Source organism: Papaver somniferum, chromosome 3 (assembly GCF_003573695.1).
Source record: "Papaver somniferum cultivar HN1 chromosome 3, ASM357369v1, whole genome shotgun sequence".
Lineage (NCBI taxonomy): Eukaryota > Viridiplantae > Streptophyta > Magnoliopsida > Ranunculales > Papaveraceae > Papaver > Papaver somniferum.
The window spans coordinates 93,976,947-94,000,936 of NC_039360.1; the positions used below are offsets into that span (position 1 = coordinate 93,976,947).

Below are 23,990 nucleotides of genomic sequence, written 5' to 3' on the forward strand. Positions count from 1 at the left end.
CACTTCCAGATCCTAACACCCAACTGGAGCGAAATGTGTGACTTGCCTTATCTTTGTATCAAAATCAAATAGTGGAAAACAGTTTAGTTTCATGTTTACTTATACGATACTTTCTGGAACAGCTTAACGCGTTTTAAAGGCCATTTTAAGATTATAGATCGATTGGCCGTCAACAATTTAACATGTGTCTTCGTATGCGTATGTGGCATTATTCATGGCAAGATTGTTAATTTCGTTGCAGCTATTTGTACCCACCCACTACCCTCACCCAGGCACCATAGGTCTTGTACCATCCTAGTCAATAGCAAGCGCCAGAAGGACATTTTCAATATGGAAACACCTAACCCATAGTTATAGATCCCCATACTGCACGCCTTATGACATATACGGTTAGTGAGTTTTGTTTTATTAGGCTGCAACGAGAAAAATTTGTGCATGATTTTCTAGCATCTGGAAAAGGAAACGTATGATTTAATTTCCTAGCCCTTTTTCTTTTTAGTTTCTTTGAAGACTGAGAAGCCAGAATTGAAATCCTACGCAGCTCCAAGTTACTTACTTATATTGAAATCTGATCAATTAGGATCAGTGTTTTATCATATACTTATCCATTCGGGGACCAATGAGACTACGATACTAGTCTTACTAAAACAGAATTAACAACGTTGATGACCATTAGCTGTACAGCATATGCCCAGAAAGAGACGTAAACGAGGAGGGAATTGACTTTTTGCAGAGCATTTTTGCTGATATAAGGATGATAAAGTCATAACTACTATAATTAAACATAAATCTTTGGTCTTGTTTCTGTTCTTTTCTTCGGTTTGGGTTAGAATTGAAATTTTTCTATAACATCACGTATGCATGCATATAGGATAGAACGATTGAAGTGATTTTTCAATAGCGAGAATGATTAGAATGAACAAATGAATAAAATTGAAGTTAGTGAAGATGCCTACCTCCCTAGTGAAAAATTTAGTCGTTTGGGTTTAGTTATACCCATGATGATATGAAGTCAAAACTCATTTACAACCCCATTTACCAAAAGTAGCTTTGATTTGTTAACGAGTGCTTTTACACCTCTAGCAGTTAAGGCAGCATCCCACCAGAATTTTAGATTTACCCAACACCCTGAGGGAAATGACAAAATATCCAAGACAACCCTGGTGCATATTCTAATCTAAGTTTAAATAATGTATATGTATACCTAGTCTTGCTGATCTAGCTCTTGTCGAACAAGAAAATAATCTACACGGTTTCTGTGTGACTACATCTTAGAAACAAATATATTTAAGTAAAATAAAAGAAATGGAAGTAAAATTAGGTCCGACTTCTTCATATAGATGAGCCTAACTTGAACATTGATTCACGAGTCAACCCATCCATCAGAAATCAGAACTACTACGCATCCCAACCTCGCGAGAGAAAAATTTCACTATTTCACTACTTGTGTAAGACTTCTTTTTCTCAACTCTTGCTCCTACCCAGCTATCCATGTGAATTGTTGTCTAGTATATTATACATAAATATTCAGTAAGACAATTAGTAAGGCAACTTACATACTCTAAACAAACTAAAAAGAAGCATGTGTATCCTCTAATGTTGCACCAGTTGTTGCAAGAAATCTCTTAGCAAAACAGTTTTTGTGACTAATCTACTCTTTCAGACCTTACAATCTGCACCACCTCCCTCTCTCTCCAGTGTCTGCCTCCTCTTGAACCAAGCAGCTCTACAACTTCTGTCTTTTATCCTTTACATCTTTCAAATCTATCAACACTCTAAATAACAGTATCATTGTCATGACTTTCCAAGCGAAAGGATGTCTGCTGCTTGGGTCTCCACAAAACTGCATTTCTCATCAGGATCATTTGTTATAAGAGATTTACCGGATGGAACAACCTGAAGCAAAGATTACCGACTGAGTTAGGCCTTAGCTAAAAAAAATGAAAACTCAAATTACATGAGATTTCCAGAATCTGAGTATGGTGAAAAATCTCTACAGCCTTACCTGATCTTTGGCTGAATTACTGGTAACCGCAGTTTTTTTCCTTTTGGCTTTGCACTTGATGCTTATAGGAGCCTTTTTGTAGTCTTCATCATCAAAGTTTTGGTCCGACACCTCTGGATTATTTTAATAAAGCAAAACGATCAGAACATCTACACAATTAAGTGATATAAATACATGCTTAGAAGTTGTAACTATTAAGCTTCATCATGATAACCAGGAAATTCAAAAATGCTTAGTTTTAATTTACTAGGAGAACTAAACTAGGTTACAACACCTTGACAGTATAGACTTCACAAAAGCAAAAGGGTCGGTGCTATTAGAGTTACCTAACTTAATTTCTGTATTCCTAATCCTAAAAGGTGGAAACATGTAAACTGCAAGCCGAAGAATCCTGAAAGTACAGAAGTTCTATAGAGACAAACCATCACGTCCATAGCATCAGTTTGCAGCATAGAAAAGGTAATGTGGATCTGCCACGCACGATTTAAAACTACAAAGGTACCAGATAAATAGTACTACATTTCCTGTAAATTTGAATCCACATACTGTAATTTTTCCAAAAATTCTGGTCCACACTTATTAAAGGCACTATTCTCTATTTTTAAGGAGGCATTTAAAGATCAAAATCACAAACATAGCATAATGCGAGGTAGGCAAAGGCATCTGAATGTCAATGAAGTATAATCATGGAACCTTGAACTTGAAACCTCATTGAGGCGAAGAGACGGAAATTCTACCAGGAAATGGAACAAGCTTTAGTAAACCTGCTACCTGTATTGCTCTCAATTGAATCTTGATGATAGAGGCGTTTGTGTCCAGCAGAGAAGTGAATTGTTGTCACTCCACATGACACCATCTTCTGCTCTCTCAAGTAGGTTGCATGACTAGAAGGTGCACAACCGTCTTTCAAGCTGGCTGATGAAACTTCCCGTTGCTTATCCCCAGACCTGAAATGCTGGATCCATTGATTATTTGGAAAAGCATGAGTTTCATCTGCAATTTCCAACTGAGGTTGGGCTCTTTCAAAATTAATTTTTTGCCAGCTTCCAACTCGAAGAACCTTGAACTATAAGAGAAACATGATTGGACGACAAAAGTGATTTTGTAAGACATTTATTACAAGGCCTAGAGACAGGTTCGCAAAGCACATGGTATTTGAAACACAGAATACAATTCCACACCTGGCCGGAGGAACTAATCGCATTTGATCTTTTTGAAGAGTTCAAATCCAGTTTATTTATTTCTCTCCCGCCAAGCAAATCAGTGGAACGGGAACCAAGATTATATAACTGTTTGACAAAAGAAGCTTCCATGGAACTGAGATACAATCTGTGCTTCTCATCAGTCCATTCTGTTACCGAAGGTTCTGACATCTTAATCTCCTGAAATGAACACTCATCATGAGGGAAAGCTACATGGAAATCCATAATAAAACTTCAGCAGGTTATACAATCGCCTAGCTACACCTCACTGGATGCATAAATAGGCGTTAAAATGAAGCCCACCCGAATCAATGGAAATGGCTCACAACATCCTTTGGTAGCCTAAAACTAGTGTGTACAAAAAGTTATTAGATCTCTCAAGTGTCTGTCTACCTACTAGGAGGACTTGCAAGCATTTACGACATATACTATACAGTATAGTTTTTTCTAATCAGCCAGAGCAAGTGTTTTATACTAGTGGTTTGCTACTTCTCATCGCTATACAAATTATCTTGAAAAAATATGGTTGGAAACAAATTCATCAATGAGTAGTCCTGTTTTCATGTTTTCTCAAAACAAATCCAACAAAACAAATAATAGAATCTCCTATTATTTCAAAGGAACTTGGCAAATAATCCATAAAAATTAGCATATCATTAGAAAACATTACATTTAAAAAAATTAAAATACCTAGTTACCTAGCCTGAAATATGAGTTTAAGTAAATAGACAAATGATGCAGAAAAAAGCAAACCAAACTAAATTTCACATTCTTCAACCCTAACAAGAAACAATGTCTAAAACAAATAAACAATATCTAAAACAAATAGTAATACTCAAACAAATCTATAACAAGGATTATACATAATCCAGGATCGTGTAAATCTCTCCAATCTATCAACTAATTAAGAAAAAAATATATATACATAATCATAATAACAATGGAAAAAACGAATAGAAATCATTACCGGCCTCAAGATCTCGTCATTCTGAGCCAAATCCTTGGAATTCCTCCCAGTAAATTCCGCCATCACGAAGCTATGCTCTTACTTGATCTGAGAAAACAGTTAGAGACCAAAAGAAGAAGAAAAATCGTCTATTTTTACCTCGTAAGGCTGATAACATCTACTGTCAAAGATATTTCGCCATTTCTAGAGAGAGAGAAAGAGAAAATGAATTCATGGATCAAATTTTTTCTGTTTTTTAATTTCGCTTTTTATTCCAGATGAGATGATAGATAGAGAAATAAGGGCAAGAGAATCGCGTCGTGTCGAGTCGTAAAATATCTATCCAGATGGCTTCGCTTTTACGACGTGTCGTTACAGTCTGGGTAGTGCCAAGTCAGACACTCATAAATATCTAGCGAACAAATGAGACACTGGGACTAGATATTTTCTAGGAATGGAAATATCTGTCGTTATTTATGATTACGTGGCTAATACTGAACACGTTTTACAATTAGATATTTTTTTTGGGCACCGGCGCACCGCTTGGTTTGTACTTATTTGTCGCCTCTTTTTCTTTGTTTATTCTTGTTTGATTTTTGTCTACTGCAAGAAGATATTTTGAACTTTTTTTGTGTGTTGGGATAATGTCTAGTTATTTCTTGGAGATTACTCCTGCTACCTAATTTTCTTTTTATCTGGAAGAGGCCCGTTCAGTGGACGAGCTGGGAGATGAGGTAGGGTATATAGCTTACGCAAGTCACTTGGTTTAAATAAGTGAAAACTACTGACAAATTCATTTTTCTATTTTTCTCCCTTGAGAAACCCACGTTCAGAAAAAATCACGGGTGTATCCATTTTTTCTGAGAAAATTTCTCCCAGACCCGTAGTTTTATAAAATTATGTTTCGTCTTTTTTCTTCTTCTCTTCTCCGATTCGTCTTGTTCTTCCTCTTTACTCTACTGTGACCTCCCTACGAGTAAAATTAACCATAGGGAAAACCCTAAAAATCAGAAGCAAATCATAATCCTAGAAATCAGAAGCAAATCATCTTCACGGAAAGAGAAGAAGGTTATCACGGTAAGAAAAATGCTTGGGAAGCTACGTTGATAGAAATCGCGGAGCTGATTGATTTCGCCATTTTTCTTTTCCAGATTTAGATCGATTTCAATTTCTTTTGTTGTATCGCAGAGTACTCCAAATGGAAAGGAGATTTTAAGATTTGTTTTCTCGTTTTTGTTAGATCTAGTTTCAATTCGGATGCTAACATTTAATATTTTTTTCCATTATTTTAGTCCGCAGCAGGAGAAAGTTCGGATTTGAGACTAGATGTGGGTTTAGCGCCTTCAAATAATGGCACAGAGATACTTTCTCAAGGTTATTAACATACGATTGGTTTGTATTTAAGAAATTTAAATCATGGTACCGAAAAGTGTTGATTTTGTTTTGCTATTGGGTGTTTTGCAGATGCACAGGAGAAGTTAGTTAGCAATGGCAAGGTAATCTCAATTTCAATAGTTAAATATTTTGTGATTCTTTACGTTACATAAATTGTGGATGAAACTCCACAATCTGTTTACATCTTTGAGTTGAATGGTCTTTTGTATAAGTACTAAAATGTCAATGATCAAAACTCAACCAAGGTTGATGACAAACCAAGACAAGGACAGAACTGAGAAGTTGATCATCATATGTATTGTGTGTTTTGACATAATAAATTAAGAAACTAATTACATATTTTCTTAAGTAATTAGCTCAATGTGTGGAATTATCATGCACCATGGCTGTCTTGTCATTCTGAATGAGATTAGGATGGCCATGGCATTTTGCTGCTGGATGTATTTGAGTATAGTACTAACAACTTGACTATGTGAAAACCACAATATGATAAAAGTGAAAATTACAAGAGCTGGCATTTTGCTGGTGGACATGTATTTTCTTAAAATAACCTTAAGAATTTGCTTGCAAGAGTTGTAAGCACAAGTTTTGGTTCGGTATGTCTCTAAATCAACATGTTTGGTTCGGTATCTCTCTACAAGTGGTTTCAAGCACTCATAAATAAACATGACCATCATTAAAGTAATATTATTATTAATATTGTGGGGAAGCCAAAATAAATCCAGAAAGACTTGGTGATGTCATGGTATTGCAGACTATTGAGCTGAATTGCAGGTGGAACCTGGTGTTTTGAGCACAAGTTGAAGCGGATGGAGAATGAGTTTTGTTACTGCAGTAAATGGAGATGACAATACTCATGGAGAATGGTAATGCCGAGGAGATGATGCGCTAATATTCAGCTGTTGTTGTTATGAATTATGGTGTATGTTGATTATTTACGTATTGATTGAGCGAGAACAAATAGCTTCTTCTCATATTTTTCAAGTGTGTCTCGATGCTGCCCTTTATCATTCTCGGTATTGTTGAATTCTTGTATGCAGCTAAGAAAATGGTTGCATAGTCTATTATGCATCTACAAAAGTTGTCGGTTTAGCTATGCTTCTTTGAAGATGCATAACACGTTATGCAGCTATTATTTTAGGTGCATGATAAGTTATGCAGCCTTTTTTTTGTTGCATAACTTGTTATGCAGTTTAGAGAATGGTTGCATAATACGTTATGCAACTACTTTTTTGTTAGTATTAAAACCAACAAAGAAAAAGGTTGCATAACTTGTCATGCACCCATGATAATATCTGCATACCATATTATGCAGTCGAGAAAATGGATGCATAAAGAATTATGCAACCATATTTTTGTAAGCACTCAATTAAAAAATTGATGCATAATTTTTTATGCACCGAAGGAAATGGATGCATAACATGTTATGCATAAATTAATAGATGCATGAACCAAAATATGGTTGCATAACGTTTTATACATCTTTTGTTGTGTCTGCATAATGTGTTATGCATCGTTTTTGGTGGTTGCATAATGGTTATGTATCAATTTTTTGAAAATTTTACTTAAAAGAACAATCACTTCCGATTTTTTTCGCAAAAAACTTCAATTTTATATTGTTGTTTGTACTCGTTGTGTAGCTCTCTTAAAAAGATTTCCAACGATATAAAATTTGTAAAAATTCTAAGGCGCGGATTTTTAGATATGTTATATCCAAGTTGCATTGCCAATTATACCCCTGAAAAATTAGGATGCATAATCCGTCATGCGGATGCATAGCCCGTCATGCAGACATTTTTCAAAATTTTCATATAATTATGGGTGTCACGGTATCTAAAATTAATTGTGGGCCTGACAATGAAAATATTATTTTTTTTGGGCCTGCGCGTAAGTTTCCCTTTAAATAATGTAGAAATAATCGTTTAGTCCCAAAGTTACTGGGCTTTAGACTCTTTAGTCCACTCATTTAAAGCCTAGTACCAAAAGGTCCAAATTCACCTGATTTTGTACGAGTTAATCCTTTTGCTAACGATTCAGTCCAAAATGATCTTTTATGATGACACAAATAACCTTGTGAAAATATCGTATTCTGTTTTATCATCTCTTCATTTCTTCGTTTGTTGGCACTGCTGTGAAAACGAAAGAGAACTTGGGTTCTAGTTGTTGGTTTTGTTTTCATCTCGATTATTCATTAAATTTTTTTTTCTCTTAATATCTTGTTCTTCTCTATTTAGTTTTTCTCTGAAACCCTAGAAATTGATATTGATAGAGATAACATCAGATCGATGGTAAGATTTATGTGGAGGAGATTCAGAACTTCAATAGGTGAAAATCAATTTATTTGATCAATTACTTTGGTCGAGATCTATTACTTTGATTGATACCATGAGTTTCTCCAATCAATTTTGATAATACTTTGACTAAAGAAAATGATGTTTATGTTGTTTCTTGTTGAGATTTTTTTTAATAGTTGGATCTCCTTTGCCAGAGAAATCACCGGAGAGAGTTGTGGAGGATAGAAAGTCATTATTTCAAATGATAAATATGATATTAGGTTAGTTTGGAAAGGAAGAGATGGAAATTGTTTGATATTGAAATTAGATTCTAAGTTCTTGAGTGAAAATAGGTTATTTTTTGCTAATCTGATTGTGGATTTTTATAAGATTTATGTCGTTTTAGCGATTCTATGTAGAATTGAGGTTTATAATTTGGGAGTTTATCATTAGAATATATAGCTTATGTTTTCAGATGATATCATGAAAAGTTTTCAAACGGGTGTTTCAAGATCGATTGATGCATTTGAGGTAATTCAGCTGGGTTCATATCTTGAATTCAGTATCCATTCCATATTTATTTGAGTATATGATAAATATTAGCTATTCTGTAAATTTCTCTCATAGTTATTGTTTGTTACAAGATTAAATAGTTCTTAGAATAACTGGATCTCCTAAGTTTACTGTTTATCATAAATTGATTTCTCGGCATGAATACATATGGGTGGTAATGATTTTTTGTTTGTTGTTAATAAATGTATTCTTTTTTTCTTTTTTAAATTGGATATTTGGTTTGATTTACATACATTTCCCTATACAGGTGATTTTGTTGGTCATAAATGCCACTAGTGGAGTTGGAGGTACACGTTTTGTGTCAATGTTTTCTTTATTAATTTTCTTAATTATCTTACATATGAAATCATGTGCAATCTATGGTGCGACCTTACAAGGTTAATATCAAGGTTTAGGTCCTTGAGTACCATGGTTCTGAAAATATCATCTCTTTACACATGATAATATTAAAAATGAACTGAAAACCTTAATTAAAAGTATAATTGAGACTAGTCCTACTCCTGGACGTGTTCGTCTCTTCTAGTATAGAGGTGATTGGTTGCTTAATTTGCCTAATGAAGACAGCTAATTGGCTGCCATAGTGGCCACCATTGACTACTAGAATTCGATTAAATAAGAGGGAATTAGTTAATCATGGCTAGGAGACCTCCATGCATATAGATGTACATATTAACATGTCGTTATTGCTTCTGGCAGGTGCTAATTCAACTTTTTTTTTCTATCCTCCAATCAACTCATTTTGATTACGGGTAACGTACAGGGTTGCGGGATCTCTATCATGTTTGCTTTGTGCATAATTTTGGATCCAAAACTAATTGGAAGAATTGGGCACAAATTGCCAGGGGCTATATATTGAGTTGATTTTCCGTGTGTACATAGTTGTACACCTGTTTTCTTAATGTGTACATAATTGTACACATGTTAATTTTCAGTGCGCACATAGTTTTACATCTCTCAATTGTTAGTTATATAACTTAAGAATGTGATGGGTACGCGGCACTATACGGAAGTTGACTGCCATTACATTCCTGAATATGCAGAATCATTCAGTTTCTTATGTTTGTTGTTGTATTGATCGGATTGCAGACATCAAAGCTAGAGTTTAATCAAATCCCCGTGAAGATGCATGGGTTTGTGACTTCTTGGGAAATTATAAAAACATCCTTATTAAACAGTTTTTCATTTATGTGCAGATATGTGTACATAGTTGAATTTCAGCAATCACTTTTTGTTATCGAGTTGTTAATGTGTACATAGTTGTACACCTATTTATTCTTTATGTGTACATAGTTGTACACCTATCATTAATGTGCACATAGTTATAATATTCTGCTTGTTCCTTTTCATTGTAGTCTGCGTTATTCACTTTTAGGACAATATTAACTGAGGCTCAGGGAATTTTTTTTGGTTGCCCCGTCTTTTGCAATATTTTTTTAGCCTCTGGGGTGACTATGTAAATCAACATATATTAATTTCAGAAGTTTAGGTATAACATCTTTGATTCTTATGCTCTCCTTTTCAGCACCTTATTTTGATGAAAACATTCTCACTTTTTCCAGTGCCTCTCTTGTTCGGCGCAGTCCTAATCCTGGCAAGAGGAGTGCATCTCCTCGCAGGACTCTTCCATCTAGGGGTGAAAGTTCTGACAGACGCAGTCATGAAAGTCCTAGAAAAAAGAGCTGATCTCAGTGTTCTTGTACCCATCACAACAGAATTCTGAGGCTAATTTAAGTTATCGGACCACATTTTTTGTTTTTTAATCTTTGAAACTACAAATAGTAATTAAGCATGTTAGACTCGACTTATATTGCATGACTGATGTAGGGTTTACATAATGGACAAGTCACATCCTTTGACTAGGTGTAGGGTTTATATAATGTACAAGTCACATCCTTTGAGTAGGCATGTTGTTTAAAAGGCGGTGGATGTTTGCATGTTCTCTTCGAAGTACATGTGTACATAGTTGTACACCTATTGACTGTTAACGTGTACATAGTTGTACACATGTTTTGATTATAAGAAACTTCTTTCATCAAATGTTTATTTGAAAATATTTTCTTGGTACTGAATCAAGAACTTCTTTAGGTGAGCATGTTCGGTTGCTTAACAGCGTTATTACTCTCCCGTCCTTGCTTTCTTTCGATTTTTTAGGTTCTGAAGTTTTGGTTTTGACCAAAGGAAATTTCTTTTAAAAATGGTTGAGATTTTAAAACAATCCATAAGATATTACAAAGATTGAGTTTACAGATTTTGGGTAAAGTGACAAATTTGAAAATGATCTTAGAGAATACAAGATTGGTTTGGCTTGCTGGTGTGATCAAATGTTTGTTCGATTATGTATAACTGTCTTCTAATGTCGACGACTGCAATCTTTTCTTTAATCGTCATTTTATTTATTGTTGAAAATATCAGGAGCCTAAATTAGGCGATAGATAATGACCGACATTCCTCTGAATGTAACATTACCTGGAGCCTAGAATGGACTTGCATTCATCTCTTTGATGATTAGAGAAGATGAGTAGTGCCACTGGCGGAACTTAAGGTGTGATTAAGTTCATCTTAAGTTGTTGTTTTTCGATATCATGAGATGATTTTAATAGCATGCTTGGTATGTGTTTAGGTACTTTTCGAGGGAGCTTAAGAACGTGGAGAAGAACAATAGACAAGTTGTATGTGGTGTAAAAACTGGTGCACCTTGTCTTGTCTTTGGATTTGCTGGATTTTTGTAGATGTACATGTTTATACAACAGTGTAAACTAAGATTTAAAAAAAATGAAAATTATATAGTCATATGGGTACTCTTTTCGTAGATATCGAAAAGAGCTTTCCGAATATATAAAATTTGCGAATTTTGGGTAAACGGTTCGAAAGATAAATCATTTTTTAATTATTTTTATATTATTTAAAATTGTTGACATTGTCATTGTTACTTTGGATTAAACTATAAATATTTTGACTAAATTATAAATCTGGAAGGTTATATGCGTATTTTTCATATTTTAGATGTCTTTTGGACTAAATTGTACCTAGTTAACTCGGGATGGACTAATCTATACTTTTTGATGCGTTTTTGGACTAAACCGTTTTTTTCCCTTAAATAATTAACTGGAAGAGGCCTCATTCAGTGGACGAGCTGGTATCCACTTTTGACTATTTAGTTTACATCGGCAACTCTTTCAAATAATTAACAAAAATGATTGGTGCACCGTGTGAGAGGAGAGTGGGCCCCACTTCCCTATCCCGATGTTGAAAGAGAATCCTGGACTGTTTGATCCCCTCTCGGTACACATCACGGTGCACAAACTCGGTAGGTCTAGACAAGCTCAAGAATTAAAAAGAAAACTTCAATTTTCATGGGTAACAGAGATTGGTAATCAAACCTTCAGTGGTTTTCATTTCTACATATAAAGAGAAAATGCTTGCACGTGTTTAACAAAAGATTTTTTTTCCAACTTTCATGTTACAACGTTGAAGAAGTTACAAATACACTGATACGCTGAGGGGAATATAAACGTCAACCATCTTCCAACTAAACAAAACAAGAAGCAAAACACTTATACAAACGCTGGAAGAAAAAATGGTGTTTAATTAAGAGACTTGATCAACTACTTTGTGTGAATTAAATTTATTCAAAGCTCCTAGAAACAATTGCTTTCAGATGACATGCACGGAGTAAAAAATTGTGGGTACCATCTCTTTATGGAAGAAACGAGGGCGAAGTTCAGGAGGATAAATGCTTTTGCTCGCCTCCGGGGATTACACCTTCTTTCAAATCGACTTGGCCTGCAGAATCAAAGGAAATCAGTAAATTATGGGGAACCACACCAACCAGGGATTCAGTTATACTTTGGTTTTCATGAAATGGTAAATACTTGGAAAAAAACAACAAAAAAAAAACCTCACATCAACATGAACAGGAAGGCCGGTCTTTTTGACCGAATAGAAGTTTTTAGTTTAAAGCCAATTTCTGATCCAAGGGACGAACAGGTAAAAGATATCCGAAAATTGACACTTCGACTCACATCTAGTTCGGGACCTCAAGGTTCTTCGCATGAGTGAACCTTGAGCTCCTCATTTCCAAAATTTTAAAGATCGAGGAATGGAAGTATTCTGACTCCGGTCTATTTCACTACTTTGAATGAGCAAACATTGAGCTCTTCATTTCCAAATACTTAAAATGATCAAAAATGGTAGTGGTCCCTAACTCGGAATGATATTTGACATGGAATTCTAAGAATAATGAGTTGAACCTTACCAAACAAGGAACTAAGAGATGGAGTCTTCGACGCACCCTTCGACCTTATTGTACCTGCAATGCTCATGAAAATTTATTTATTAGAGCTCCATCTCCATGCTTGAAATCTGCAATGAGATCGACTCATCTTTGGAACTCAAACAAAGATTAGTGGCTCTTACTAGTAAAAGACCAGGACATGAATTACATAGGATAACCAAATCATGCTCACCTGACGATCCAAGAGCTTTTAGACCATCTGATTTCTTGTACGTATATCCTATGAAATTGGCATCTTTTGATGTCAGCATCTTCAATTGAAAAAAAAATAGATTAGTAATGTCATTTCATGCCTTCCATAGATAATTCCACTGGCCCCAAAAAGAATTATAAACAAAAGAAATTTCTAAGGAAAGGAATATGATTGTTGGTACCTTACGCCAAGGTCCCACTCTTGGCAACTCCGCTGTAGGATCTTCTACCTATACATGCATAGAAAATTACAAAAATTAGTTTCAAGGTGAGAAAGGATAAGAGCAACGAATTGCAGGCATGATGGAGAAAACACACAAAGGCTTCATATAGGTTATAATGCTTTGGTCATGAAGAGAGACATTATCAGGCATAAAGAATGTTAATTCGCATTACAACGATGTATGGTAGTTAATCTTAATCAATGAATGCTGCACAGAGACAACAGTGACTATGATGTCAAATGTGAATTGATGAACACATATCTGTCCCTCTCATGCGCAGTGAGGGGAAAAAGGTATATATATTCTTCTGTTAAAGCATGAAAGGCAGGTACCTGCAAAAGTTTATCCAACTATCTGGTTCTTTCTTTTCAATAAAGCGACAATAATGTTATCAATATAGCAAGATTATCACACGATTAATTCGCGAGGAATTTGAAATAGCTTGAACTCACATCATCGAACTTCTCAAAATTCTGTGTGTCTAATTCCCCATCAACAACAGGCTGGTAAGCTGCTTCCATCTCATATAACTTGTCCCAGTGACAACCTTCAAACCATGGATGTGCCTGCAACAACATTTGATGAGATCCAGCACGATAACGTCATGTGCTAGTCCTAAGTGGATAATATTTACTCAGCAATCAGTACACTTACTTCTACAATCAATTTACAGAATACAAAATTTGGCTAATAGTAAATCACCTTTATTTCTTCCACTCCTCCTCTGGTTCCCAGTCTAGTTTCAACATCACAAAGCAAGTGACAGATCAGATCCCTAGCCTTAGGTGATATTTTTGGTTCCTCGGGGAATTTCAAGCATGTTCTCCAGTTAATTATCTGAAAAGCATTCATCTTTTAGGCACCTGTTGAGATATAAAAAGGAGGTGTACCTCACTAAATCTGAAATGAGTGTCACTTATAATTTACCTTGCGACAAGTAATTCTTGGGTCTTCGGAACAAAATGGAGGATATCCTATAAGCATCTCATACATAATTGCCCCCAAAGACCACCTAAATTGCATTAAAAAGAAAAAGAAAAAAACAAGGACATAAGACAAACCTAAAAATATGAGAAGGGTCGAGGAGCCTTTTCAGAAATTACTAATATTTTGTATCACTAACAGACTGAGTCCTAACGAAGTTGTAGATCTAACACTCCCCCTCATAGCTTCAAGTCTAAATTATCCTAATACCTCATACTTTCTTTTATTTGAGATATGTTTTCTGAACTACAGACTGCAAGTTCTCCGTCTACCAGCCATTTAGCCAATGTATTCTATCTTCAAATAATTGTTGATCTATCAAAAAAGTATTACTTCATTTTGTCTTCTTATTATGCACAACTGAACTGTCATCTCAGCGGGATGAGAATACAATTCGTTGTTTCAAGGAAAATGAAAAGCTTGAATCTTAAGTTAGTCATGAAGTAAGAAAAATGCAAGTAATACTATAACTCCTAATTACCAATCCCTGTGATAATGACACTAGATAAGAATCAAGTTGAAATTCTTTGAATGTATGCCAAATATCTGTTGAATGTTTTACTAATATCAGAAATGCCAGAATGGTCTAAAAGTTGAAGCTTGAGAAGTAACTCACCAATCACACTCCATTCCGTAACCTTTTTTCAGTAGAACTTCTGGTGCCATATAATCAAGTGTCCCCACGGTTGAATAAGCCTGAAGGATAAAAGCACAAGGTGCTAAGTCAGTTCAAAACACTCTTCAAAGTGACCAGAGTGAATATTTGAAAGTAACTAGTATATCCATATAATGCAGCGTATTTCTAAAATGTGAACCATAATTACCAATACACGACGGTTGCGTTTCCATTTAAGCAACTGATCTTTAGGCATTGACCAAGGCTCTCCATCGGGCCTAGAATTTCCTTCTGCTTCGGTCATATTTGTATCTTGAATGGAGAAATCTTCATTTTCCAACAAAATTGTTGAATAATTGTAATCAAGAGGCTTACACAAACCAAAATCAGAGAGTTTCACATGACCATTTTTATCCAACAGTAGGTTATCTGGTTTTATGTCCCTGCAAACAGATCAACCACAAAATCAGAGGTTTGTTTTTTAAATAAGAAGAATGAGAATCAGATGGCAAAATGGCCTTACTACCTGTGAACATAGTTATGTTGGTGTATAGAGCTAATAGCTAAAATGCTCTCTCCCATGTAGAATTGCGCAACATTTTCACAAAGAATATCTTCTCTCATCAGAAGAGTCATGAAATCACCACCAGGTAAGTACTCCATGATAAGGTATAAGAATTCAGAATCTTGAAATGAGTAGAAAAGCTTCACAATACATCGACTATCAACTTCTGCTAGCAAATTCCTCTCAGATCTAACGTGCTCAACCTAAAAAATGTTCATACATAAAAATGCTCAGGACAAATGTTCAAGTAGCAGACATCAGACTATATAAAGAGATCACGTGTCAAATCATTCACCTGTCCACGACTAAGCATTTCCGATTTCTTCAACTTCTTCATTGCAAAAACCTGTCCAGTTGTTTTAGCTCGGCAAAGTCTAACCTGAATCAATCACCAACAAGTTAATCAAATTATAACTCCATAGTTTCCCATTTGCAAAGTACAGTTTCACAAGATACAATCCAATATCGAAATTGATGATGCCTGGTCCATACCTCACCAAATGCACCTTTACCAATTAATGTTAAGAGTTCAAAATCATCAATTCCAACTTTATGCCTTTGCAATCGCATTAATTCCGTCTCCTTCCGCTCCAAATTTCTTAACATTTCTTGTTCTTCCTCATTTGAAATTTGAGCTTCTGCTGCTTTTCTTTGTAGTGTTCGCCGTCTTAACAACAAATTAGAAAATCCATAATCAAAATCGTAAACACATTAACTACAATCTAATCCTAAATTGCAAGGACACAAAACTACATTGAAATCACACTAAATTCAAATATGTGAATTCAACTTCAGCAGTCAACATCAGTTCAAGAGAAGTGATGTAACGAGTCAGAGAAGTAGTTTGAAATTGAAAATTCAGAAACGAACCTTTCTAATCGATCATGAAGTCCTTGTAAGTAGTTCTTATAGTGATTCTCAATAATCTGTTTAGCAGCAGCAGCTTTTTGTCTAGTAAACGGAGAAGAAACAGAAACATCTAAATCAGCACCATTCATCGAAGGAGAATCACCATATTCTCCTCCTCCGTTACGATCTTCTTTCATCTTCAAAGTTCCAAGTTTCCCTCCACCACCATCACCACTTTCCATTTCTCTCTTGACCTAATTGGTAATCAGATCAGATCTAAATTACTATTAATCAACAAAGGACTTAAGCACTTGAATTCAGAAGTGATGAATGAATAATATTTGTGTTATTTAATGAAGACAACCGAAAAAAGGATGAATTCAATTTAAGAAAGGTATTGATTGGATGGAATCTGACGGTTGTAAGAACTTTCCAGCTATGAGTTCAAATCAAAAAAACATGAATACCAATGTGAAAGATGAAAAAAACTAGATCGATTGAGCTGTCTCTTTCTTGGCTATCTTCATAGAAAAACAGATATATATATATATATATATATAGATGATGATATATTTTGATTATTAAATTAAAATACAAATATAAAATTAGTTACACTGAGAAAGTAAAGAAAAAACTGTTGGTTTTTGTAGTTTTGTGATGTAGTTTAGGGGAAAATAACAAGAGTTTGAAGTGAAACTAATCTCTTCGCGATCTTTTTATTTATTGTTACTTTAAAATCAACTTTTTACTATTCATCGTCATCAGCTAGATTCTAGACCAGTAAGAAGTTTGAAGGTGTTATTAATGGATAAAGAAAGAGAGTAAGATATTGAGATTGACGAGAGTTAGAGAGAGAGAGACGAGAGTTGTCGGCGGAGATCCATCATTACGTAACCAATAGTGATGATGATTATTCACTTCTACAGCTTGCAGCCTTGTACTAAACAACTGATACAAATTCTTCTCTCTCTCTTCATTTCCTTTTTAGTCTGTTGATTTTCTCTTTTTTATTTTCCGTTCTCTTTCTTTTCTTTGTGTATTTTAGCAAATTTACTAGAATTTTTCTATGTACAAACAGTGGATTTTGATTTAAACTGGTGCACTTTTTCTTTCGGTTTCCTTTTTGTTTTGTTTCAACTGAGGAAAATTTCACAAATTAAGTTATTGACAGGTAAGGCCAGTAAGTATGGATAAAGAAGAAGGGAAAAAGGCTATTGGATGGATATACGTACACACCAAGAATGTGTTCGTTTTTGCCACTGGATATGGAGCATTTTCCATATGCGGCATATATGTACTGTACAACGACTACTCTAAGCAACTCGTGAGTTGCATGCGGTTTGTTTTGGATGGTAAATGGGTGATGCGTCATTAATGCAACTACTAGTTATCCACTAAATGAGGGTTAACACACCATAGATTAACTATAACACATTATTATTCCGGATGCAAGAGATATGATCCTAAACGCAACATAAATTATGCTCAATGAACACAATGGGATGTGCAATTGAGATGTTTTGCGAACGAGGAGCCTGCCAACGCTACAACATAATGAAGAAGAACGAATGATGGTGAACAACGCATGACGGAAATAAAAAAAGATGAAGATAGTGCACAAGTGTATCATCCAAAGAAAGAAGAGAAATACTATATGATTTTACTAACTTTTACAATACTGTGCAACCTACAAAAACTATATAGTACAGCATGGTATCTCAGTTACCCCACTGGTGATACTGGTGTTGTATATGTCTCCTAACATCGTTTGCGAGTTGCTGTCCTTCTTGGGAAGTCACTGACATCTCAGTGTGCGGTTCTTGTACATTGCAACTCCAAATTTGTGTTTTGAATTTTATTTTACCATCCACAGTTAGACTCGAATTTTCATGATCAATTTTAAGTGATTCGGTATCATGAAATTTGGAAGAGGGAATACGTCCACAATAAGACTTGATGTTAAAAAATTTCTTTTAAGACTTTGAGCTTTAATTTCATAACCTGATTCTTTTCTGGGGATGGGTTGTAGATCGAGGTAGTAAAGACTAAAAAAAAGAATTGTAAATTGGGGATGGAATCCTAGGCTAATACTTGGAAGGTGGTTGCTATTTCTACGTCTGTTAAGAGGCTTATATCCGCTGTCGATCACAACTATGTCGGTTAGGCTTATATCCGCTGTCCATCACAACAAAGAAAAGAAAAAAAAGTGGCTTCTCTTCGTTTTCTTTTTTAATTTCTCTATGTTTTTCGCTTTGTCAGCTAGATATGCTTGTGCATTTCGTGAATCGGAACATAGATCCTTCCTAGTATATAGAAGGCTATCATTGGGGCGTCACATTTTATTAGAGGGACGTCACCTAATAAGACAAAATGGATCACCCATAAGTAATATCAAAAATTTCTTATCTCAAATAATTTTGTAATGACTAAACAATCCTTATTTAGTTTATTTTAATTTAATTTAATTTAATTAGATAAAAATTAAATTAATGAATTTTGTTGTATACTTGGTGAATTCTGAGAGTTTTTGTGGGAAGAAAAACTGGCCGTAATATAAACTTCTACGGTTGGAAATAATCCAAAATCTAGACGTAAAATCACTTCTAAGGTTTGAAATATTCCAAACCTGGACGTAAAATCACTTCTACGGTTGGAAATATTCCAAACCTGGACGTAAAATCACTTCTACGGTTGGAATTAAAAGGAACCTGGACGTAAAATGAGTTTCTACGGTTGGAACTAATTTAAACCTGGACGTAAAACTACATGCAAATAAAATTCTGCGGTTGGATTTAATCCAAACCTGGACGTAAAATCACTTCTACAGTTGAAAATAATCCAAACCTGGACGTAAAATCACTTCTACGGTTGGAATCAAAAGAAAACTGGACGTAAAATCGGATTCTACGGTTGGAATTAAAAGAAACCTGGACGTAAAATGAGTTTCTACAGTTGGAACTAATCCAAACCCGGACGTAAAATTACATGCAAATAAAATTCTACGGTTGGAATTAATCCAAACCTGGACGTAAAATCACTTCTAGTTAAAGAGTAATCTAAACATTATGTATATGTGTTAGGATATCCCATAACCATTTTTTTTGAACATTAAGAATCCAAATAAAACCCCTCTATCGGAATATGACGCCCCAATAATAACCTTCCCTATATACCGGTCCAAAATTAAAAGGAAAAAAAAAAAGGAAAAAGACTACCGAAAACAACACACATTGACATTTTTTTTTTCTTTCCATTCATTTTTATCATCTGCTTCTAAGATCACCACTAATTTTTTAACTAAAACGTACACCCTGGGAAATGCACGTGGCTGTGTTGTGGTATCATAAATGCACCTCGATCTCTCTCTTGAATATTCATCGCTCTTCTTCAAGACAAGTTTCTCATCCCTAAATGTATGGGTCTATGGGCACATGTTGCCATGACATTACTAGTAGTACTAGATAGAAGTCTTCTTCCATTACAAACGCTTGTTGTAGTCTCTGCTATTCAGTGTTTGTCATGTGTCGTGTTCTTCATCAATGACCCTCCCCACTTACACACCAACCCGTATATGGTGCTGCTGTCTTTTTGTGCTATATTCCATGTATCAGAGATCTCTCAATTGAATTTTAGTTGCTAGATTTCAAGGGCTTCTCTGATCATCAAAATGCCACATCGTGTAATGCTATATAGAATCTCCTTTAATCAGGATATACTTTATCCTCTATTTATAAGTTACGTGGCTAATTTGGTGTTAGAAAAATCGTTTGAAACCGAAGATAAAAAGGGTTGTTACGGAGTAATCCCAAATTCCCTTTAGCCAACTGTTTTATAAGTGGCTAGTCTACTCCTAATTAATTAGTGTTAATCAATACTTTTTATAAGAACTTTAATTAGCTTTTGTGTGAAGTTAAGTGCTTGCTTTTCCAATTGGGAGGGAGTGATGGGGTTAGCTTAATTTGTGTGAAGTTAAGGTCTTTGGGAACAAAGATTTTTAAAAACATCTCTTTAAACAGCTTATTTTTCAATTGGGAGGGAGTGATGGGGTTAGCTTAATTTGGCTAGTTTTTGATCTTGATTGTTAGCTTAAGGCTACCTGTTGAGCTCTCTGAATTCTTAGTTACTTTGTAATTTTCTGTAACTCTTTCATGGATGCCACTTGCTTGTGTTTATCATGTTTTTTAATATATTTTGCCCTTTCTGAGTAAAAAAAGAACTAAGAAATTATGATTTACTTATTTTTAAAACACCAATCTCGGTGGATGTTCATGTACTCGTTCATCGATTCGAGGTTGATGTTCTTTGTTCACGGAGGACATCCAGAATCAATTGATGCGTGTACATAAAATCTAATTATTATAATTAGTTGCTTTATAGTCTTATATAAATCGATTGATGCGTTTTCATTAAAAAAAACTCATTCATACTTTTAGAACATATTCATTCATTTCAAATCAACCTAACTCACTTTCGTTGACATCACGGATGCACTTAGCACGTGCAACAAGTCTTTGATCCCCTGGACGAGTTATAATTTTATGGGGGCTTACATAGAGATCTACCCACAAAAACTTCTAAAACTATAATCTACATCGGAGGAATATTTGTCCGCTTCAGCAAAACCTGCCATAAAGTCCGAGGCATACTTTGGAATTTTGGATATCATGAATTGATAGCTATCATCAAATGTGAATGCTTTTCCATTTTCCTCCAAGTAGTGCGCTTTTACGACTTCCTCATACAAAAACAGAAACACAAATTTACTTTGTTAGTGTTTGTTAATTAAGAGATCAAACAACTAAGATTATGTAAAATAAACTCTCAAAATACTTGCAAAATATTGCAGATACAATCTTAGATGGCTACCGTTGAAGATCCGTTGTTGAATAGCTATGAAATCAACCATCGTATTTTGGATAACTTGGTACCTATCCGAAATTACGAGGGTACCCAAATACACCACGTTTGTCGTTTCAACCTATAAGTCTAATATCAAGTGTGATCGTCTATGGACAAAGTCGAGACAATGAAACAACAAGGTATTCACTTGACAATAACTACGGTACAAAACAGATTGACTATAGGATCAATGTCAAGTGATTAGGATTTAACGTACAAGTGTTATTTACTTTATTATAATAAAAACAATTATAACGCGGAAGTAAAGTAAATGACACAGCAAGATTTTATTAACGAGGAAACCCGCAAATGCAGAAAAACCCCGGGACCTAGTCCAGTTTTGAATACTCTCAGAATTAAGTCGTTATACAAAGAACAAGACGAACTTCGTATAGTTGATGTTAGAGCAATGCTCGGTCGAACTCGCAAGCGTTGCTATCTCAAGCTTGTTTGTCAAGTTTCGTTGTCAAAACTATAAGTCTTAATTTCTAGTCTACTTATAGCTATGTCTCGGATTAGGATAGAATGTGTAGTTGAGCTTTAGACTTCACGACGTTCATCGATTGAAGACGAAGAACTACTAAGGGGAGCTTGTGGAACTTCATCAACAAAAGGTATGTGGAGACTTGAACTCATCTATCACTCAGAATTCTATTTCTATTCTATCTCCTATTGAGACAAAAGTCGTATAGCTATATAGACTTTACATTATACACATTTGATATTTCGAGCTGAGTTTAACTCGCTTATATCTTTCTCGAAATATGTGTTGGAAAGATTTTTGCGTTAACCACGTTCATCATTATTCTTGACGAAAGTCAAAAAATGATCATGTGAAAATCACCTGGTAACATCTTACATGATTTGTGTAAGACAGTCATTTGATGTAGGCTCGGAATGTTTCGTATTGATCATTTGATCACTTGAAAATTGCTTTGAAGCTAATAGTTTGTGTGAGACAGCTATTCTCGTCTTCTAAGAATGTTTCAATGATTAAAATGGGAGTTAAGAGCTAAAACCCATGTTTGGATACATTACGGTTTGTATACTTAGTGTATGAACTGTTTTGTCGGAATTCAGGACCGGAAGTTTGCATATCTGTTTGCAAACTTATTCAACTGTTTAAGTCATGGTACTTAAGTTTGCATACCCGTTCGCAAACTGATTAATTGTTGATTCCGGGAACTAAGTTTGCGTATTCGTTCGCAAACTGTTTCAACTGAGTTCGGTCCGGAGCTAAAGTTTGCGTACCCGTTTGCAAACTGTCGGCTTATGACCAATGTCTGGAACTTAAGTTCACGTACCTGTTCGCAAACTTAAGTGGTTCAAATTCTTAAATCGGTTAAGTATGATTTCATACTCATGAAAAAATACATTTATAAATTAAGGAATGCAATCTTTGCAAACCGTGACTAAAATGTTCGTGAACTGATTCTTTTGAATCAAACCGATTTTTCTTCAATTGTGTCTTGTATACTTCTATGTGAATATAAACAATTGAAAAACTCTATGAGTAACACAATTAGATTTATTTTATTATCAATTGATCTAGAAGTGTTAAGATGAAGAAAGTTAAGAGAAAAATGTGCATATGGCTAACTTCGGTTTACTGTTATTGTGCCAACTCAATATACACGTTTAGGTACGGTTACCCATATCTAAATGAAGGTATATTTCATTTGTGTGTAACAAGCTAAGATCAATCTAACGGTTTAAAGATATTAGCTTGAATCTTAAATCAGGTTTCATCTAACGGTGAATATTGATTGCTTTGTTCCAAAGTTATCAAACCCTGATTTGAAGACTATATAAGGGAGAACTCTAGCAACTGGGAAACCTAATCCCCACACCTTATATGTTATACTAGTTGAGATTAGAGTAGATTCTTCTTTAACCTAGGTTTTTCCTAAAACCATTATAGGTTAACGACTTAAAGACTTCATTGGAATTCTGAAGCCAGACCCAACTATTTTCTTTGTAGTTGCGTATTCTGATCTTACTTTGTCCTATCGTATCGAGTACTATCTTCTCTAATATTTTATCGAGATTTATCTCCGATAGATAAGATATAAAAAGTAATCACAAAGCTCTTCGTTTCATTCTTTGTAATTCCGCAATAACTTGTTCTATTTTCAAATAGTTATAGTTAAGTTATTGTGAGGTGATTGATATTTCTTGGTTGCTCTTCGGGAGTATAATACCGGATTATCAATTGGTTCATATTCACCTTGATTTATCAAAAGACGGAATAAAAACGTCGTAGGTACTTCTGTGAGAGACGGATTTATGTATTAGAATAGACTTATCTGTGGTGACATATTTGTTTATAAGTCTTCGAATTTGGGTCGTAGCAACTCTTAGTTGTGGGTGAGATCGGATAAGGGAATCAAGTGCGTAGAGTCGTGTTGGGATTCAGAGGCGTAAGGAACACGATTGTACCTTCGTCAGTGTGAGATTGGTTAGGGCTCAACTACATTCCATTCCGAAGTTAACTTGTAGTAGGCTAGAGTTTGTAGCGTCTTAATAAAGTATGGTGTTCAAATCTGAACTAGGTCCCGGGGTTTTTCTGCATTTGCGGTTTCCTCGTTAACAAAATTTCTGGTGTCTGTGTTATTTCTTTTTCGCGTTATATTTTCTATATAATTGAAATATCACAGGTTATGCATAGTTCAATCAATTAGATAATTCAACCTTTGGTTGTTGATATAAATTGATTGACACTTGAACATTGGTCTTTGGTATCGTTCAAGTTGTTCTCATAATAATCAGTCCCGCGGATTCTATCTGTTTGATTTGTTGATTACATTGAGAAACAGAGATGTAACTCTTGAATGTATTTTCCTTGATTGAGTCTGACTGTCTAGTTGATTCTCTTGGAAATATATTGGAGTTAGTCCTTACAGATTGCCGAAACAAAATATTGGGTGTGGTTGTTAGATCCCCGCTTTTTCAATTAGTATCAGAGAAGGAAAA

General features: G+C 34.9%; 2 protein-coding genes and 2 long non-coding RNA genes across 6 annotated transcripts; 2 read left to right on the top strand and 2 right to left on the bottom strand.

The window, feature by feature from the left end:
- Nucleotides 1–1,267: 1,267 nt before the first annotated feature.
- Nucleotides 1,268–4,446, bottom strand: LOC113356845. 2 transcript variants are annotated; one of them, XM_026600077.1, is made up of 5 exons: nt 4,175–4,446; nt 3,187–3,387; nt 2,777–2,960; nt 2,006–2,118; nt 1,268–1,896 (listed from the first exon to the last, which is right to left on the bottom strand). In XM_026600077.1, exons 1-5 carry the CDS (start codon nt 4,235–4,237, stop codon nt 1,795–1,797), a joined length of 663 nt encoding a protein of 220 aa, XP_026455862.1. In that variant the 5' UTR covers nt 4,238–4,446; the 3' UTR covers nt 1,268–1,794. The 2 variants fall into 2 exon arrangements, with proteins under 2 accessions (XP_026455862.1, XP_026455861.1); XM_026600076.1 differs by having other exon boundaries at nt 2,777–3,071.
- Nucleotides 4,447–4,862: 416 nt separating this feature from the next.
- Nucleotides 4,863–6,558, top strand: LOC113356846. Its single transcript, XR_003363239.1, has 3 exons — nt 4,863–5,230; nt 5,446–5,527; nt 5,618–6,558. It is a non-coding gene; the product is annotated as an uncharacterized LOC113356846 (long non-coding RNA).
- Nucleotides 6,559–7,803: 1,245 nt separating this feature from the next.
- On the top strand, nt 7,804–9,740 carry LOC113356847. 2 transcript variants are annotated; one of them, XR_003363241.1, is made up of 3 exons: nt 7,804–8,352; nt 8,642–8,681; nt 9,155–9,740. It is a non-coding gene; the product is annotated as an uncharacterized LOC113356847 (long non-coding RNA). The 2 variants fall into 2 exon arrangements; XR_003363240.1 differs by having other exon boundaries at nt 7,804–8,681.
- Nucleotides 9,741–11,761: 2,021 nt separating this feature from the next.
- Nucleotides 11,762–17,122, bottom strand: LOC113356844 (serine/threonine-protein kinase 38-like). Its single transcript, XM_026600075.1, has 13 exons — nt 16,140–17,122; nt 15,762–15,936; nt 15,565–15,648; nt 15,231–15,472; nt 14,913–15,147; nt 14,705–14,784; nt 14,032–14,116; nt 13,807–13,941; nt 13,557–13,670; nt 13,063–13,110; nt 12,861–12,939; nt 12,650–12,703; nt 11,762–12,177 (listed from the first exon to the last, which is right to left on the bottom strand). Exons 1-13 carry the CDS (start codon nt 16,358–16,360, stop codon nt 12,116–12,118), a joined length of 1,614 nt encoding a protein of 537 aa, XP_026455860.1. The 5' UTR covers nt 16,361–17,122; the 3' UTR covers nt 11,762–12,115.
- Nucleotides 17,123–23,990: the final 6,868 nt, after the last annotated feature.

What these genes read in the sequence shown, in the direction of transcription:
- LOC113356844 (XM_026600075.1), bottom strand. Translation starts at nt 16,360, where the DNA reads ATGGAAAGTGGTGATGGTGGTGGAGGGAAACTTGGAACTTTGAAGATG. An exon ending in AAATGCTTAGTCGTGGACAG is followed by an intron (nt 15,473 to 15,564) that starts GTGAATGATTTG and finishes AACATTTTTTAG; the next exon opens with GTTGAGCACGTTAGATCTGA. An exon ending in TACGGAATGGAGTGTGATTG is followed by an intron (nt 14,117 to 14,704) that starts GTGAGTTACTTC and finishes AATGCAATTTAG; the next exon opens with GTGGTCTTTGGGGGCAATTA.
- LOC113356845 (XM_026600076.1), bottom strand. Translation starts at nt 4,237, where the DNA reads ATGGCGGAATTTACTGGGAGGAATTCCAAGGATTTGGCTCAGAATGAC. An exon ending in CGATTAGTTCCTCCGGCCAG is followed by an intron (nt 3,072 to 3,186) that starts GTGTGGAATTGT and finishes TTTCTCTTATAG; the next exon opens with TTCAAGGTTCTTCGAGTTGG. An exon ending in GTAATTCAGCCAAAGATCAG is followed by an intron (nt 1,897 to 2,005) that starts GTAAGGCTGTAG and finishes TCTTTGCTTCAG; the next exon opens with GTTGTTCCATCCGGTAAATC.